This window comes from Octopus bimaculoides, chromosome 15 (genome assembly GCF_046866305.1).
Source record: "Octopus bimaculoides isolate indiv1 chromosome 15, ASM4686630v1, whole genome shotgun sequence".
Taxonomy (NCBI): Eukaryota; Metazoa; Mollusca; class Cephalopoda; order Octopoda; family Octopodidae; genus Octopus; species Octopus bimaculoides.
The window spans coordinates 11417282-11432902 of NC_142942.1; the positions used below are offsets into that span (position 1 = coordinate 11417282).

The 15621-nt window shown below is 36.0% G+C and overlaps 2 protein-coding genes across 2 annotated transcripts; one reads left to right on the forward strand and one right to left on the reverse strand.

Moving 5' to 3' along the window:
• Positions 1–1108: 1108 nt before the first annotated feature.
• Positions 1109–10925, reverse strand: LOC106874660 (large ribosomal subunit protein uL11). Its single transcript, XM_014922458.3, has 6 exons — positions 9729–10925; positions 5915–5988; positions 4427–4607; positions 3533–3640; positions 2163–2254; positions 1109–1138 (listed from the first exon to the last, which is right to left on the reverse strand). Exons 1-6 carry the CDS (start codon positions 9763–9765, stop codon positions 1133–1135), a joined length of 498 nt encoding a protein of 165 aa, XP_014777944.1. The 5' UTR covers positions 9766–10925; the 3' UTR covers positions 1109–1132.
• Positions 9946–14005, forward strand: LOC106874659 (KICSTOR complex protein kaptin). The gene is made up of 2 exons (XM_014922457.3): positions 9946–10473; positions 12894–14005. The coding sequence occupies exons 1-2, from the start codon at positions 9952–9954 to the stop codon at positions 13926–13928; spliced, it is 1557 nt and encodes a 518-aa protein (XP_014777943.1). The 5' UTR covers positions 9946–9951; the 3' UTR covers positions 13929–14005.
• Positions 14006–15621: the final 1616 nt, after the last annotated feature.

The following is a 15621-nucleotide window of genomic DNA, read 5'->3' on the forward strand; positions in this document are numbered from 1 at the left end:
AGCAAATATTCAATTTTATCACAGCATGCCTTTTATAGTATAGATTATGAAGAGGTATCTCCTGGAAATGGGGACTGACTAGAACTCTGCCAAGAATATACTGACAAATGGTTAGTGCAGTAACACACTGCAATGGTGTATGCCCCCACATGACCTACCAGTATGACAATTGAGCTAGATTCCTAATAGTTTCCAACTGTATAATGCAAATTTGCAAACCGAGGTTTAATGTAAATTTTAACCAAGACATTACTCTGATCTACATCCAGTTACTACCCACACATACCATCACTTCAACATCCACTTCCTGTTGAAGTAGAGTTTTTATGGCTGAATGCTTTGACACCAACCCAGACTTGTTTCCAATCAAGTCAATTATCTTTCAATCTGACAACCAAGTTATGTGGAGAACTGGAAACAACATTATTTGAATGAGCCTTCTGTTCACACAGGTTTCACACACCAAGCCTGGAGATGCCTTTGCAGTGGACTGCAAGCCAAGGACACCATCAATATGAACAGTGAGGTGAAAACTAGATATAATTTTTATCATATGAAATGATCGAGAAGCTAGCTGCTTGGTGTTCAAAGATATCAGACACAACCACTGCAAATCTGCTCTTAGTTAAGAGATATTCAAATGGTACGCTGGAAATAAAGCCTTAGAAACACAGCACTAGAATCCACATTTTCATCCTTACATGGTGGGGGGAAAGGGGAAAAAAAAAGCAGAGGCTATCTTTGACCAAACAGTTCAAGGTGGTGCCCCATCATGGTCATGGTCCAATGACTGAAACAAGTAACAAAGAATATCGCCAAGTGTCAAAAGGAACAAAGTTTCATTCGTCAAAGAGCAGAACTGACTTGCATCAACAAATATCTAAATATAAAATGCTTGCATTGGAATAACTTATTTTGTATCCAGGAAGATAAGTTTTGGATATGGTCTTTTGTAAAGAGAGAAATAAAAGCTTGCTCAAGATGTTAGACTTCTCTTCCTCACTGCGAAATAGTTTATTCCACTTTGCAAACTTGTTTTGTGTTCATAAAAAACTAGAATATTTATTTGTATGTAATTTCTTGAAAATCAAAACAAGACAAATAGAAATATGTTTGAGAATATTTATTTTGTTTATTCCTGCAATAAAAAAAAGAGAGAAAATTGAATCAGTATCATTTTAGGAAATGATATACAAAATCATATTAAATCAAGACATTTCAATATAAAGAAAAAAATTAAATCTTTCCGTATGTACTTTAAGAACAGAATTTGCAAAGTTGCCATTTGTTTTGAACTTATTTTAAATATACATGCATGATATCACATCAGAAATATAGTCACAAAATCAACATAAGCTTGAAAACGTTTTTTCTTCTTTTTGTATTCTCTTCAAACACTAAATGTTCATTATAGAATTCTGGCTCATTAGCTAATATAGCACACTGTCCATAGATTCAGGGACTGCTAAGCCAAAATACTTGACCATCCACCAAAGTTATTAGATTAGGAACAAACCCTGAGATTCATAAGGCCAGAGCATAACTCAGTTACCATGGCATATTATTGACAGTACAACACTCCCTGCTACCCTGAATGAATGCTGGTTCATTGCCAATTAACTTCCCAATTATTACTGAAACTGAGAGGAGTTATTTTTCAGTTATTACTAAAGCTGAGAGGACTAGAGCAAGATGAAATGTAGTGGTTTGCTCAAGAGCACAATGCACCACCTAGTTTGGGAATAGAAATCACAATTTTATGCTCTCAAGTGAAACACCATTACCGCGAGGCCATGTGCATTTACTAATATAATAGCAACTTTCCGAAAAAAAGAAAACCGTTGGAAAACAGTTTATAGCAGAGACTCCAGCTAAGAAGATCTGAAGAAGGAATTGTAATTCCGAAATATCATCTGACTATAGATAACCAAATTACAACAGGCATATAGTCCATTTTTTGTTCTATAGTGCATTGTTGTACCATTCTAATCTTTTTATTCTTTAATAGCAACTGTGTGGTAATTTATTGACAGGCTTCCATTATATTGCCAAACTCAGCCTGGAGCCATTTTGTCATGGAAACATTCCAACTAGAATTCTCAAAGGAACCTAATTCTACGGCTCTTTAACTCTAGAAACAAATTTTGTAGTTTAAAACCTACAGCTGGCACTTCATATTCTCCATTGTTTACCATTTCAATGACGTCATGTGGATGGTTGCCGTCAACTGTACAACCAACTGATTGAGCAGTTCCTATAAAGAAACAAAATTTTTTTGCAACATTTTATTAAGGTATCTTACAAAATATGTAGCATCAGCAAATAACATTTTACAGATGTAAACAATGTGATATTTTGTTATAACCAAAGGGGAAGGAATATACAACCTGCAAGGGTTCAGTCCCCAGGAGGCAGGTAAGACTTAGGGGTGCTTATAGTCTCAACCCTCCAGCAGATTATGCTGTCAAATATAACGCTTATTTATCTTTCGTTTGTCATTCGACTGTGGCCATACTGGGATACCACTATGAATGGTCTTAGTCAAACAAAGCAACTCAGACTTATTTTTTTAAAGCTCAGTACTTATTCTATCAGTCTTTTTTGCCAAACTGCTAAGTTATGGGGGAAAGCATGAACACAAAGTATATATGACGGGCTTCTTTCAGTTTCCTTCTACCAAATCCACCCACAAGCTTTTGGTCAGCAAGCTACTTACAACACAGAAGACACACACATATATATACATACATCTATATATGGCAAACTTCTTTCAGTCTCCATCTACCAAATCCACTTAGAAGACACTTGTCCAAGATGCCATGCAGTGGGACAGAATCCAGAACCATGTGTTTGGGAAGCAAACTACCTACCACAAAGCCATGCTTGTTAATTCTTAGAATGACATTGTAGGATAGGTGTAAGAGACTGTGATCAGTTTGAACATAAATCAGGTAGAATGCTTGGGTCATATGTGGCCAGTCTGTGCATAACTAGAAATTTTATTATAGTATCCTTATTATAACAAAAAAACCTTGTCATACCATATTGTTAACCTCCATGAATAACTTTGTTGCTGATTTGTTATTTTGTTAGCAATTTAACTGTTGGGTTGTAATTATAAAAGTACTGCAGTATACTAATACATTAAACTTTTAAAAAAGTTCACATTCATGATTTTTACAGGGTAATCTGTCTATGTATATCATGTAACACTTGATAAATGTATCGTATGTTCAGAATTACTGCCACTAAAGCTAGATTCTCTGGTAGCCAACAGACAGAAGTGAATTCTATTTAAAATAGGTCACAAGTTCCAGGATTAACATCTATTTATCAGATGAAACTAAGCAAATAGATCAAAGTGTTCTACTAAAACACCACAAGCATTACCTTAGAATGCAGACATAACCAAAACACAAAATCCCCACCCTTTGTGTAATAAAGGAATAATGGAACGTAGTTAACAATCTCACTCCCCACTTTTTTTTAGAAGTAATTCACCAAAATACAAATTAAGAAATCTTCAACAAACCCAAAATCTCTTTACATGTCCCAGCAAGAGTTTTAGACATGCTTCGCTCTCTCATTACTCTAGCAACGCCCAAAATATCATCAAATGACAGGTTTCCATTGTGTTTAACTGAAAGAAAAGTGGAGAAATACATTCAGAATCATTTATATAGAAGAATACAAGATATATAATAATGAGGCAGCACACACATACACACTCCAACATCTCAAACTATTAGATGTAGCAGCCGAATCTATCTTTACCAACTGTGACAGTGGCCAGTATTTACTATGACATAGCTGACTAAAGCCTTGAGTGGATTTGGTAGAGGGAAATTAAATGTAGTCCACCATGCATGCCTGTGTGTGTATGTCTCCTAGCTTCAATATCTCATGACTTGTAAATAGATATCATTCATTTCCAATACTCTCCGAAACATATCTGGTCATGGGGAAACATTAGCTTGTTAAGGCATTTGACCACAGAAAACCTGCTTTAAGACTATGTCTAACTAAACCATACAAGCATGGAAAAGTGGGCATTAAAACAATGACAATAAAATCAACAATCTTTTCTTTCTCCTGGTAGCCATGATGCCAAAGAGCACTTGTTCTGCACACAGAAAGATGCAGTGATCATAGGCCTCCAAACATGTACATTGTTTGCTAATTGCACATTACAAAACAACCGGTCAGCTCAACACATGCAGTTGATAACACTGATCTAGGAAGAATGAAAGATGAATTTGGTTGGATTTGAACTAAGAATATAAGAGACCATAACTAAGTAGTGCAAGGAATTTTTCCCAACACACTTATGATCTAGTCAGTCGAGCACTTTGATAATGAAGAATGATTCAAATTTCAAAAGATATGCACAAAGAGGAAGAAAAAAAAAATATAAAGGACTACTCACCATGTTTTACTTTCTTACGGTCCCTAGGTGGCTCTTTGAGAGCTTTGATTATAAGTGATGCAGCACTAGGTACAATAGATACTGCAGCTTGACGATTCTGGATTGTTAATTTTACAGTGATTTTCAGTCCTTTACAGTCTGCTGTACCTTTGGCAATATCATCACCAACTTTCTTGGGAGACTGAAATAGAGAGAGAACAAAATTATATAAACACTAACCCAATAAATGAACCACAACAAATTTGTGTTGAATTGCAAAATCTATCGGACTTTTCTCAACCATTACAACACTAAATGACTAACCAGGGTATAAAATACTTGTTGCAAAATGATTGAAAAATATTGCACTTTATATAGATACTTCACTTGTAATAAAATCTCGTCAGGAAAAGGCAATTTAATGTTAAAAAATACACACTCTTTCTCTTGTGTTTGAAATATGTATAGGCACATGCGTGACTGTGAAGTAAAAAGCTTGCTTCCCAATCATACTATTCCAGGTTCGGTCCCACTATGTGGCACCTTGGGCAAGTGTCTCTTATTATAGCCTTGAGTCAACCAAAACCCTGACTGGAATTGGTAGACTGAAACCAGTTTTATATCTATAGGTGTGTGTCTTTGTGTCTGTGCTTGCCCTCTGTAACTTAGTAGTCCAGCAGAAAAGACTTACAGAATAAGTGGGGTTGATTCATTTGGCAAAAAATTCTTCAAGGCAGTGCCCCAGTTTATAACTGAAAGAGGTATTAAAACATTTAGATTGTTTTATAACCACTAAATACTGTAACACTCCACCCAAATACTGAAATCATATCAAGAGAGTCCAATTTCAAGTTTGCTCAACCAAACAATTAATAGCATGACTGGGGTTAAGAGGCTCACTGTGCAATCACATGGTTTAGATCCGGTCCCACTGTGTAGCACCTTGGGCAAGTATCTTCTATGTTATGGGGAGCATAAACATACCATCAATGGTTGTCCAGCTGTAGTAGAGGACAAACAGACGCACATAATGCACGACGAGCTTCTTTCAGTTTCCATCTACCAAAACCACTCAGAAGGCTTTGGCCAGTCCAAAGCCAAGACACTTGTTGAAGGTGCAATGCAGTGGGACTGAACCCACAATGTGGTTGGGAAACAAACTTCTTATCACACAGCTACACCTGTGCATATGATGATAGAATTAGAAAAATTCTGTCCTATCGAATTTGTTTCCTCATAACTCTTTTGAAAATGCTTCAGACCATTCAACACCTTACGAGTGAATTTGGTGAACAGAAACTGCGTGGAAGCCCGTCGTCTGCTTTTGCCCCTGTTTAACAACCAGAATGCAACTTAGTAATTTGGCAAAAGATACTGATAAAATGAGTACCAGACTTAAAACTAAAACCCCCTTCAAAGTGGAGCCCCCAGCATAGCCAATAACTGAAACAAATGAAAGTTTTCACAAACCCACCCCACACCAAAATAAAACATGAAATATTAACTTACCAAACCCAAAGGACCTATTTTGGGAGCCAGCGAAGAGGTACCAGGCACCTCACCACCAACAGCTCTGATGTAAACTGACAATATAAAAAAACAAAAGTTAAAAATAATCATAATGCAGCTATATTTTCAGGATATGTCTGAATAAAAGCCTCACGATTCTCAGTAAAGCATGCACACTATGCTTGTATATTATATTAGGTGATAATAGAATATTTAAATTCTATTTAAATACTTTTCTTTCAGAGCAAATTCAAGGCCATCATTGTTGTAACATCCACTTTTCCATGTCAGCATGGGTAATTTAGTGTTTGAGGTAGACTTTCTATGGTCGAATGTTCTTCCTCACCCTTTTCCAAACAAGGGCACCCAACCGTAGAGACCGTGCTGGGCAGCTCTGACTGACTAACGTCCTGTAAAACCTTCCAACCCATCCCAACATGGAAAACATTTAAATGTTTAGAAATGACACCTTTTAGTATGACTGCCAAGACAAGGAGACACCAGCACATATATACATATTTATATTTACAATGAGCTTCTTTCAGTTCCTGTCTATGAAATCCACTCAAGGGTTTGGTTGAGCTAGGACCAGAGTAAAAGATACTTGCTTTATCGTGCTGCTACTGTATAAGCCTCTCTGGGAGACTTATAAAAGCAATATTTCTAATTTTGTAGGTGTATATTTAATTTACATCAAATTATTATTTACGCTTATTTAAGGCAAACAAGCAAAACGCTAATTCTTTTCACTTTAATGTTTTTGTCTGTATTTAATTTCGGTTTGCATATGTTCGTCAATTCGCCACGATCTCTTTAAAGCAAACAAAATCAAAAATTTAAACGGGGCTGGGGGAAATATTAACCATTTTTTTTGCATTTTCGTAATCTCAGACTTCTAAAACGTAGGAATCCGAAAAAAAATATATTAAAAAAAATGCATTTTTCAAGGAGAGGTGCGAAACTACATTAGCCGCGGAAACTTGTAGTCCTAGGTATATAAAGAATGTTGAATGTTGGAACACTTTCGGTCATAGGTCTTTTAGATAAGAGCTGCCCTAGAACTAATTAACAATCTAAAAAATAGATTACCTTGAAACAGATAACTTTAAAATATCTACAATTCTATGTCTTGAATTAGACACCACTCTTTCCAACTTAGAATATACACGGACGTTTATGACTATCGATCAATTAATCCAAGTTTATAGATATGTATTCGCCTACTTTCAGAGTTACGGCCCTTCGACAGTGCATTTTTAAAAGTGCCCTCTTAATTCTGCTTAATATCCCATTATTTTCCCTCAAATATTAAAAAAACTGATGGGTTTTGTTTTTATTTTCTTCTAATTTCAGGAAAGCAATTCTAAGTTCGTCACCATGAAATACTTTATGGAAAACATGAGTGTTAAGACTCGATTGTATTGCGTGGCATCTTGGGCCAAAATATCTAGTCAATCTCTTGTCACAGACAAGATGTTACCATATGATTTATTTTATCGTGGCACTGGTGATAACATCTGTCCATAATTTTGTTTAATAGGCCATTTTCCATTATTTTACCTCGGGTCATTGCAAAAAAGGGGTATTTATATAAAATTTCACCTCCCCACCAATTTACCTAAAAGATATGAAGAAAAAAAACTCGGATCTTGTGAATTTTCCGAATTCTTCTCCCCATCCCCATTACTTTCCGCGCGTTCTTGTTTTCATATTCGTTTCCTATACATCTTTAAACACTCGTTGCACCATTTTTTAATTTTTTATTCCGGGTAATATTGTAAACATTAACCAAAAGGTATTGAAAAAAAGTTACTTTACTGAAAAGGATAAAATTCCATAATAATCTAATCCGATAGTTACGCACGAGCGACCATGATCCAGGTAGTGGCTCTGTGGTAAGTAGCTTGCTTACCAACCACATGGTTCCGGGTTCAGTCCCACTGTGTGGCACCTTGGGCGCTAATAGCATGACAGTGCCTATTTTCCTTATTTATCAATGTTAGGTACAAGGAGATTCAAACTAAAAGTGGGACTGAAACTGCATTAGCCCCCTAAAAGTATCCCATATTAAACAAGTTCCCGAAAACGAACATTGCAGACTTTTCGAATATGCCTCATCTTTCGAGCGACGTTCGGAATGATATCAAGAAACTTACATCGTTCAAGCTTACACATACATTATGTTTATTATTTACAATTTACATTGCGAACATGCAAATCAAACGGCAGCGATAGATTTTGATAAGATTTTTAGACATAACTAGATTGATATTCCCCATCAACGACTTCCTTTCTTCATAACTTAGAGAAAAAAAAAAAAAATGATGATTTCGATTATCTCTAACTTGTTTTAGTCATTCGATTATGGCCATGCTGGTACACGGCCACGAACAAATCGATCACAGTACTTTTTTAAAGTTCGGTACTTATCTATCGTGCCGTTTTGTCGAACCGTTATGTTACGGGGCGGCGGCGTAAACACACCATCAATGGTAGTCCAGCTGTAGTAGAGACAAACAGACAGACATAATACACGGCGGGCCTCTTTCGGTTTCCGTTTACCAAAACCACTCAGAAGGCTTTGGGCGGTCCAAGGTGCAACGCAGTGGGACTGAACCTAGAATGTGGTTGGGAAACTTCTTATCACACAGCTACACCTGCGCATATGTTGATAAGAATTAAAAAAAAAAATAACGGATGATTGTCCGACATTTATCGAATTTCTTTCCTCATAACTCTTTTGAAAATGCCAATTTTTCAATGACATTCTACAGAATTGTTTGCTAGAATGTAAATTACATTATAAATCAAACAGACTTTTCTACAAAGTTATGAAGAAAAGGAAATCGGGAGGTGCACCAATCTGTAATTATGTCTCATTTACCTTCAGACCATATTACACATGTTGGATTTTATACCACGAGGAAACAACACTTTCCTTTCTATGATATTTTTTTATCATACAAATCATGCTAGAGTAACCCACACGAACAACTTTTGCAAGTGTTACAAAGGGAAAGGTTTACAAAAATTGTGGCGAAATTAAGTTCGCTGCCCATCATGATGTCTTTAGACTCAATTGTATTGCGTGGCATCTCGGGCCAAATACCTAACCATAATTTCTAGTCAATACAGCCAAACCTCGTGAGTATATTTGTAATATTTTATAAACATAAAACGGTACACCTTAGAATTATTGTAGACATCCAGGGAAGAACCAATGAAGGAGCCAGTGATGACAAAAACTAATTAACATTGACCATACTAATTTATAATTCTTGTAGACATTTGGAGTTTCTAGGATGTTTTTATGTAACTCCTTTTCGTTTTGTGCGGGGAATATGCCGTTGTTAATGTACATATTCAACGACCAAAATTGAATAGTAACCAGAAGGGAGCTCGGGGCACAGACTGCGCCTGCAATTCAGAGCAATTCCCTTCGAGAATTAACGTTTAGGGTACGTTTTTGTATGGAATACTCGATCTCGTATACGCCGTTCGGCTGTTGGAATAATTAGGGTACTCACCGTCGAAACCGACGGAGATTCATTTACATATAAAAATTGGGTAATATCGTGTTATGGCTCACTATGTTCAATATGTTAAAAACAGAAATAGATTACATTTTTAAAACACAAATATGAATACATATATATATATATAACAGTTATTCGTATAAATAAAGGATCAATAGCAAAGTAATTAATAGTTCACAATGATAACATTTATAATATCGTATGACTCCAGCACAGATATGTAAGAAACACATGCTGTTTCAAAAAAAAGTATTCAAACAAAAAACATAGTGGCTTACCGATATGAACGGCACTCGGATCGAATTTAGGTGGCATATTGGATGTGTTTTAGATGTTTTATAAAATCCTATTTTGTGACTATGGTGTTGGATGAGCTAAGATTAGCACGACCAAAAATTCGGTGCACCAAAGACAGTAAATGGCTAACCGGAAAAGAAAGAACGATTGAGTTCCGGTAAAGAGAAGATAACTCAGTCCAGTAGTAATAATAACAACAACACAATGGGTGGAAGATGGCAATGGATTGATGCTCATTTTAGTTGCCTTCCTTCTCAAAGCAATGTCTATGGTTTAACAACGTTCTCTAAAGCCGATGGCACTACAAAATTACTGACAGGATGTATGAATGGCAAAGTGATGAGCGTGGAGTACCACAAACATTCAGACAAATTACGGCCGTCCTCCAGAGAAATCCAATTTACATATATCCCTGGTGATGCCGAACTTGTAGCTATCGACGCTTTTCGTAAGGTATTTCATGATGACGAACTTATAATTGGAATTGCTTTCCTGAAATTAGAAGAAAATGAAAACAAAACCTGTCAGTTTTTGAATATTTATTCTTCTTGGGAAAAAGAATTGGATCTTAAACCGAATTCAGATCAAGTAACACCTATATGTCAGTATTTGAAGTTGGAATTTATACCATATCAGCTCACGCACACCCAATTAATTACGAAAAATTCGAAGGAAACTGTATTCTTATTGAGTGGAAATGATAAAAAGGTTCACTTATATCGAGAGGTTTGTAATCATTATTATTGTTAAAAAAAGACAGCGATCACATTTGTACCCCTTCTTCCCCTAGCTGATTTTATTTCCTCATAACTTTCAGGAAAGTAGGTAGGCTTATATCTTGATGAAATTTTTTACAAATCCCTTGCAGATGGTGTAGGTTACGATTATATCAGAATTTAATGTTGAGAATGTACCGAAAGATCACCAAAAATTAAGTAGATGTGCACATCACACATCACAAATTTTTCAAAATTTCTAGTTTCGTTTTGTAAATAGGCCTATATGTGATGTGTTCAACCACATTTTTTTGTTTTTCGTATTAATTTCGATATAATCGTAATCTACACTGTTTGAAAAATATTTGTAGAAAATTTTCAGTGAAGAATGCCCAGTATATTCAGAAAGACGCGATGGCCAAGGCTGGAATGCTCTGTCACATGTCTGTTGGATCAGGACTTACCACCACCACTACAACAAACTACTACTTGCTGTCTGATAGTAAGCAGATAGAAAAAACACGAAAATACAATTAAAAAGAATATAATTATTTTTATTAGCAAAATTAAAGATATTTTAATTATAAAATATATAAACCAATAGTTGATGAAATGTTTGTTAACGATTCTTTTAAAATTGAAATAAATGATCATTAATAATCAGAAATACAAAACAATAAGAAACTCGCAATTTCAATAATTCTATCTCCTCTGCTTTAGTAGCAGACAGCAAAGAGTGAAATGGTATTTTAGTGTGTTTTAAACCCGATATTATGTGTGTGTTGTGGGGGTATTGTTAGCACATTTTTTCAGTTTAGTTCGAGAACCTTTAATTGAGTTGTCTCATTAATTTGAAACAAGGTTACTGATAAGAGAATCAGTAACTTGTATGCCATTTTACACTTTGCAATAATTACAAGACCTAGATCGGCACTTCTTAAGAATTATAGGGCTTCATTCTCTTGTACCCTGCCTTGTTTAAAACAGTAGGAAGTGGTTTGAGTGAGATTTGGTTGTTATTTCTTGTATGTCGAGCGATCAAGCAGACTTCGTTCGCTCATAACTTGTTACTGTGTTTTATACTTGATATACATAAAGACTCTTACAAGAATTTATAAGTTTTCTTAAACAAAAACCAAGTTGATTTTCAGTTAGATTCTCACGTTCATGAGTATTTGTTTTAAATTATTGGACTTGATTTGGGTTTCTTGTAAATGCAGATATACTTCAGGTTACATCGTGTTCCAAGGCATGCGACTTAACACGAAAGACTACGTTGCACGCACGCACTCGCACACACACACACACACACACACACAACATTCTGAAATAATTTATTAGCTCATATCTGTTTTAATAAATGGTTTGTACATATTTTCGCCTGTATTTTATTTGATTTTCCTCTTTATTCTTTTAAAAATTTCATGCTTATAAACATGTTCGCTGAAATCGATGTAAAGTCGGATAAATCGACAGAAATTGAGGTTTAATGTCTTTCATCTCACGTTTTCAGCTATGGAGATTCCGATTCTGAAAATTAAAAAAAAAAAAAATCGCAACTTCAAAATTCTCCCCCCTCCCAGCCTCAGCATAAGAATAAAGTCGAAAAAGACGTAACACGAAAAGACGTAGGTTGAGGTACGCCTGTACTTAGCAGTAGATTGATTTTTATCAATCTACTGCTAAGTACAGGCATTCACACAGGAAAACCATGTGGCACTATTCACACAGGGAAACCATGTGAGCATTAATATATTTAATGTAGCGAGCATTAGGGTGATCTTTGACTATAACATTCCATTTTCATTTTGTCAAAGTATAACCTAACTAGAAGTTGAGAGATCACATTACTCTATTATTTATATAAAAATGTGAGGCTTTGTTCCATTGTTAAGACATCTATATTCTAATTATTAATCAAAGTTAGTTTTTTTTTTATTGTTATATCAGTAGGCTTCTAGTACAGCAGTTTATTTTTAACATCTCAACAAGTGCTGGAGCTAACAACTCCGTACATATTCCAGTTTTATTATGGCCTCACTAGCCAAGCATAGAATTCACTGTACTTATTCATCGGGGATTTTCTTATTCTTATTTGTTTTTTCAAGTACATGCTACTGGCCATTCTAAGTTATTTTTCTTAGATCATTTTATATATGGTTGCACAGACATTGCTGTGTGGATACAGAGTTTGTTCAGAAATCATGTAGAGGTTTATCTCCCTCTACAACAAGTTAATTTCACGAGCAGGTTGTAATGTTGATCAGATCAACTGGAACCTTCATTATCATAACCAACTGAGTGCCAAGTTGCAGGAATGGCTGTGTGGTATGTAGCTTGCTAACCAACCACATGATTCTTTCATTTTAGAAAGAAAGAAAAACATCAAACCAATTTTTAACCATCTATTTATTGATTTTTATTTTTCAGGATGTTAGCCTTGAACATTCATTTATGGAAGTTTCTGTTGTGGAGTATTTTCCAGAGTTCCAGACAATAACCAGTTGTATTCTGTGGATCAACATTGTTTACGTTGACAAGAATAAACAAAGAATTACTGCCAGAGGACATCAAAACGGTGAAATTATTGTCTTTTTAGTTGAACCATTGTCTAAAGTCATCTTAAAGCAGTTTTCAATTTGTCATGATGGACCAATAACACGAGTTCTACTGTTTACGTCAGAAAGCAAAGTAGCAGTCCCTGCATGTCTTGAACACCTTGGGCTTGAGAGTAATACTGAGTGCGATGTGTCTGACTATCACCTGCTTGTTGTGAGTGCAGTTGAACATTCTGTTGTCTATAAGAATGTGCTAGACAAAGAGTTCTCCGACCAACTTCTGCTTCCTGATAGTAACAAATCTGACTGTGTTATGTGTGCCTGTGCAGTAGATATTGACTTTGATGGCCAAAATGAACTGCTGTTGGGTACATATGGGCAAGAACTTTTAGCTTACAAGTTTCAGACGATAGCACCTCAAGAACCTGCAAGCCCAATTGATAATTTTGACGAACTTCAAACAATGAATTCCAGGAGAAAAGCTTATTCTTTTTCTGTCAGCAGTAAGAAAATGTACAAATACACAACTGGAGATTTAACATCGACTCCAAAAACAGTCTATAAAGATGATTCTAGCATGCCTGATAACTGGAATATTAACAGCTATTCGCCTGAGGTTGATATCATATCAGATATGTTTAACACTCGACCTTCATTCTCCAAGGGTCAGCCTCAAGCTGGTTACCAGTTGTTGTGGCACCGTAGTTTCGCTTCTCCAGTTGTTGCTGTCGAACATGCTGATGTGATGGGTGATGGTATGGACGATCTAATTGTTCTTACTCTTAAAGGGCTACATATATTACAACCAAATTTAACTAATGTCGCTGAAATATGCTTTAATAAATTAAATGCATTGTTGAATTCTTCCATGTCAAATGATGAAGATGAAAAGAGAGAAGCTACTTGAGACATTTCATCTTTTCTCTCCATCATGTTGTGTATAATTTTTATTAAAGAAAATTAAATTATTACAATAATTACAAACCTTTTTCGTTCTTTCTTTTTGTAATATTGGAAAAAAATATTTGATAGCATTTTGGGTAAGTGCTCCTCTATTGTGGTCCTGGGATGACCAAATCCTTCTGAGTGGATTTGGTGGACAGAAATTATATACATGCATGAAGGCGCATGGCTCAGTGGTTAGAGCGTTGAGCTTATGATTGTGAGGTTGTGAGTTCAATTCCCAGACCGGGCTGCATGTTGTGTTCTTGAGCAAGACCTTTTATTTCATGTTGCTCCAGTTAACTCAGCTGTAGAAATGAGTTGCGACATCACTGGTGCCAAGCTGTATTGGCCTTTGCCTTTCCCTTGGATAACATCAGTGGAGAGTGGGGTTTGGTATGCATGGGTGACTGCTAGTCTTCCACAAAGAACCTTGCCTGGATTTGTGCCTCAGAGGGGAACTTTCAAGGTGCAATCCCATGGTCAGTCATGAGCGAAGGGAAATGTGTGTGTGTATACATACATACAAATAGACAGAGAGAGAGAGAGGATTGAGATTTGTTAGCTGATTCTAAGAAGTTGATAGTCAAATCTATTAGCTCGAGGTGAGCAGAGTTATGTACCTTGGTTAACAGCACGACACAATGGCTATAGTAATAGTATTAGTTAGCTTCCTTTTCAGAGTTGTAACACGTTTGGCAAATGACTTGACTTCATCTGTATATTGGAAGTGAAACATTGCAGAGGAGTTACGATAGACGTTTAACATATACAAATAGTGATATATATTCAGATCACTGCCAAGGCTGTCTTGGCAGCATTGTAGGTCCCTGGGCAAGTCAATGCCCTGGGAGTAGGCCTCGGAGCCCTTGAATAACTACCCAGTGTGTCCATGCTTTAAGACAGTACTGGTTACTACAACTGTGGGACATCACTGAAGTTCTCTTCTTGTGAATACATCCTCAACATAACCAAAACTGGATCATAAAGTTTGTAGAGTTAGTCTTTTTTCATCAGTTCCAAATAAAATTAATTCTCTACAAAGTTCAAGCAAGACATAAAATGCTGTATTGCTTCCATGACTTGGTGCTACTGTTGTTAAGGTCAGTTTTGGCAAGGTTTTTACAGCTAGATGCCCTTCCGAACACCAACCACTTTCGCTTTAAGTGGCACCTGCATGGACAGAGTCACCAAATACTTGCAAGACAAAAGCTTTTCAGAGGGGAGGAGGCATTGGAGGTGATGATGAAAAGGTTACAATGAGACGGATACAGGTGTCTTGCTGTAGAGCAGTGGTTTCCAACCAGGGTCCATATAAGATTTTTGTGGGTCCATGTAATAAAACAGTAAATTGGAGATCCACAATAATATTTTAAGGGCCCCTGAAAAAATTTTATTTCAGATGTATGTATTGCAAGAAACTGCTAGACTTTTTCTCTAACATTTTACATAGTTCAACCTACACAAGTTAATGTGCGAAAAACAGAATAGGAATTTTGTAAGAAAGTTTCAATAAAACTAGTTTTTTAAACATCGAATGGCTATGGGGGTCTACCAGAATAAAATAGTAATCAAAGGGGTTCACAAATAAAAAAAATGGTTGAAAACCCCTGCTGTAGAGGAAGTACAAGGTTACCCGGCTGGAGAGAGAAAGATCA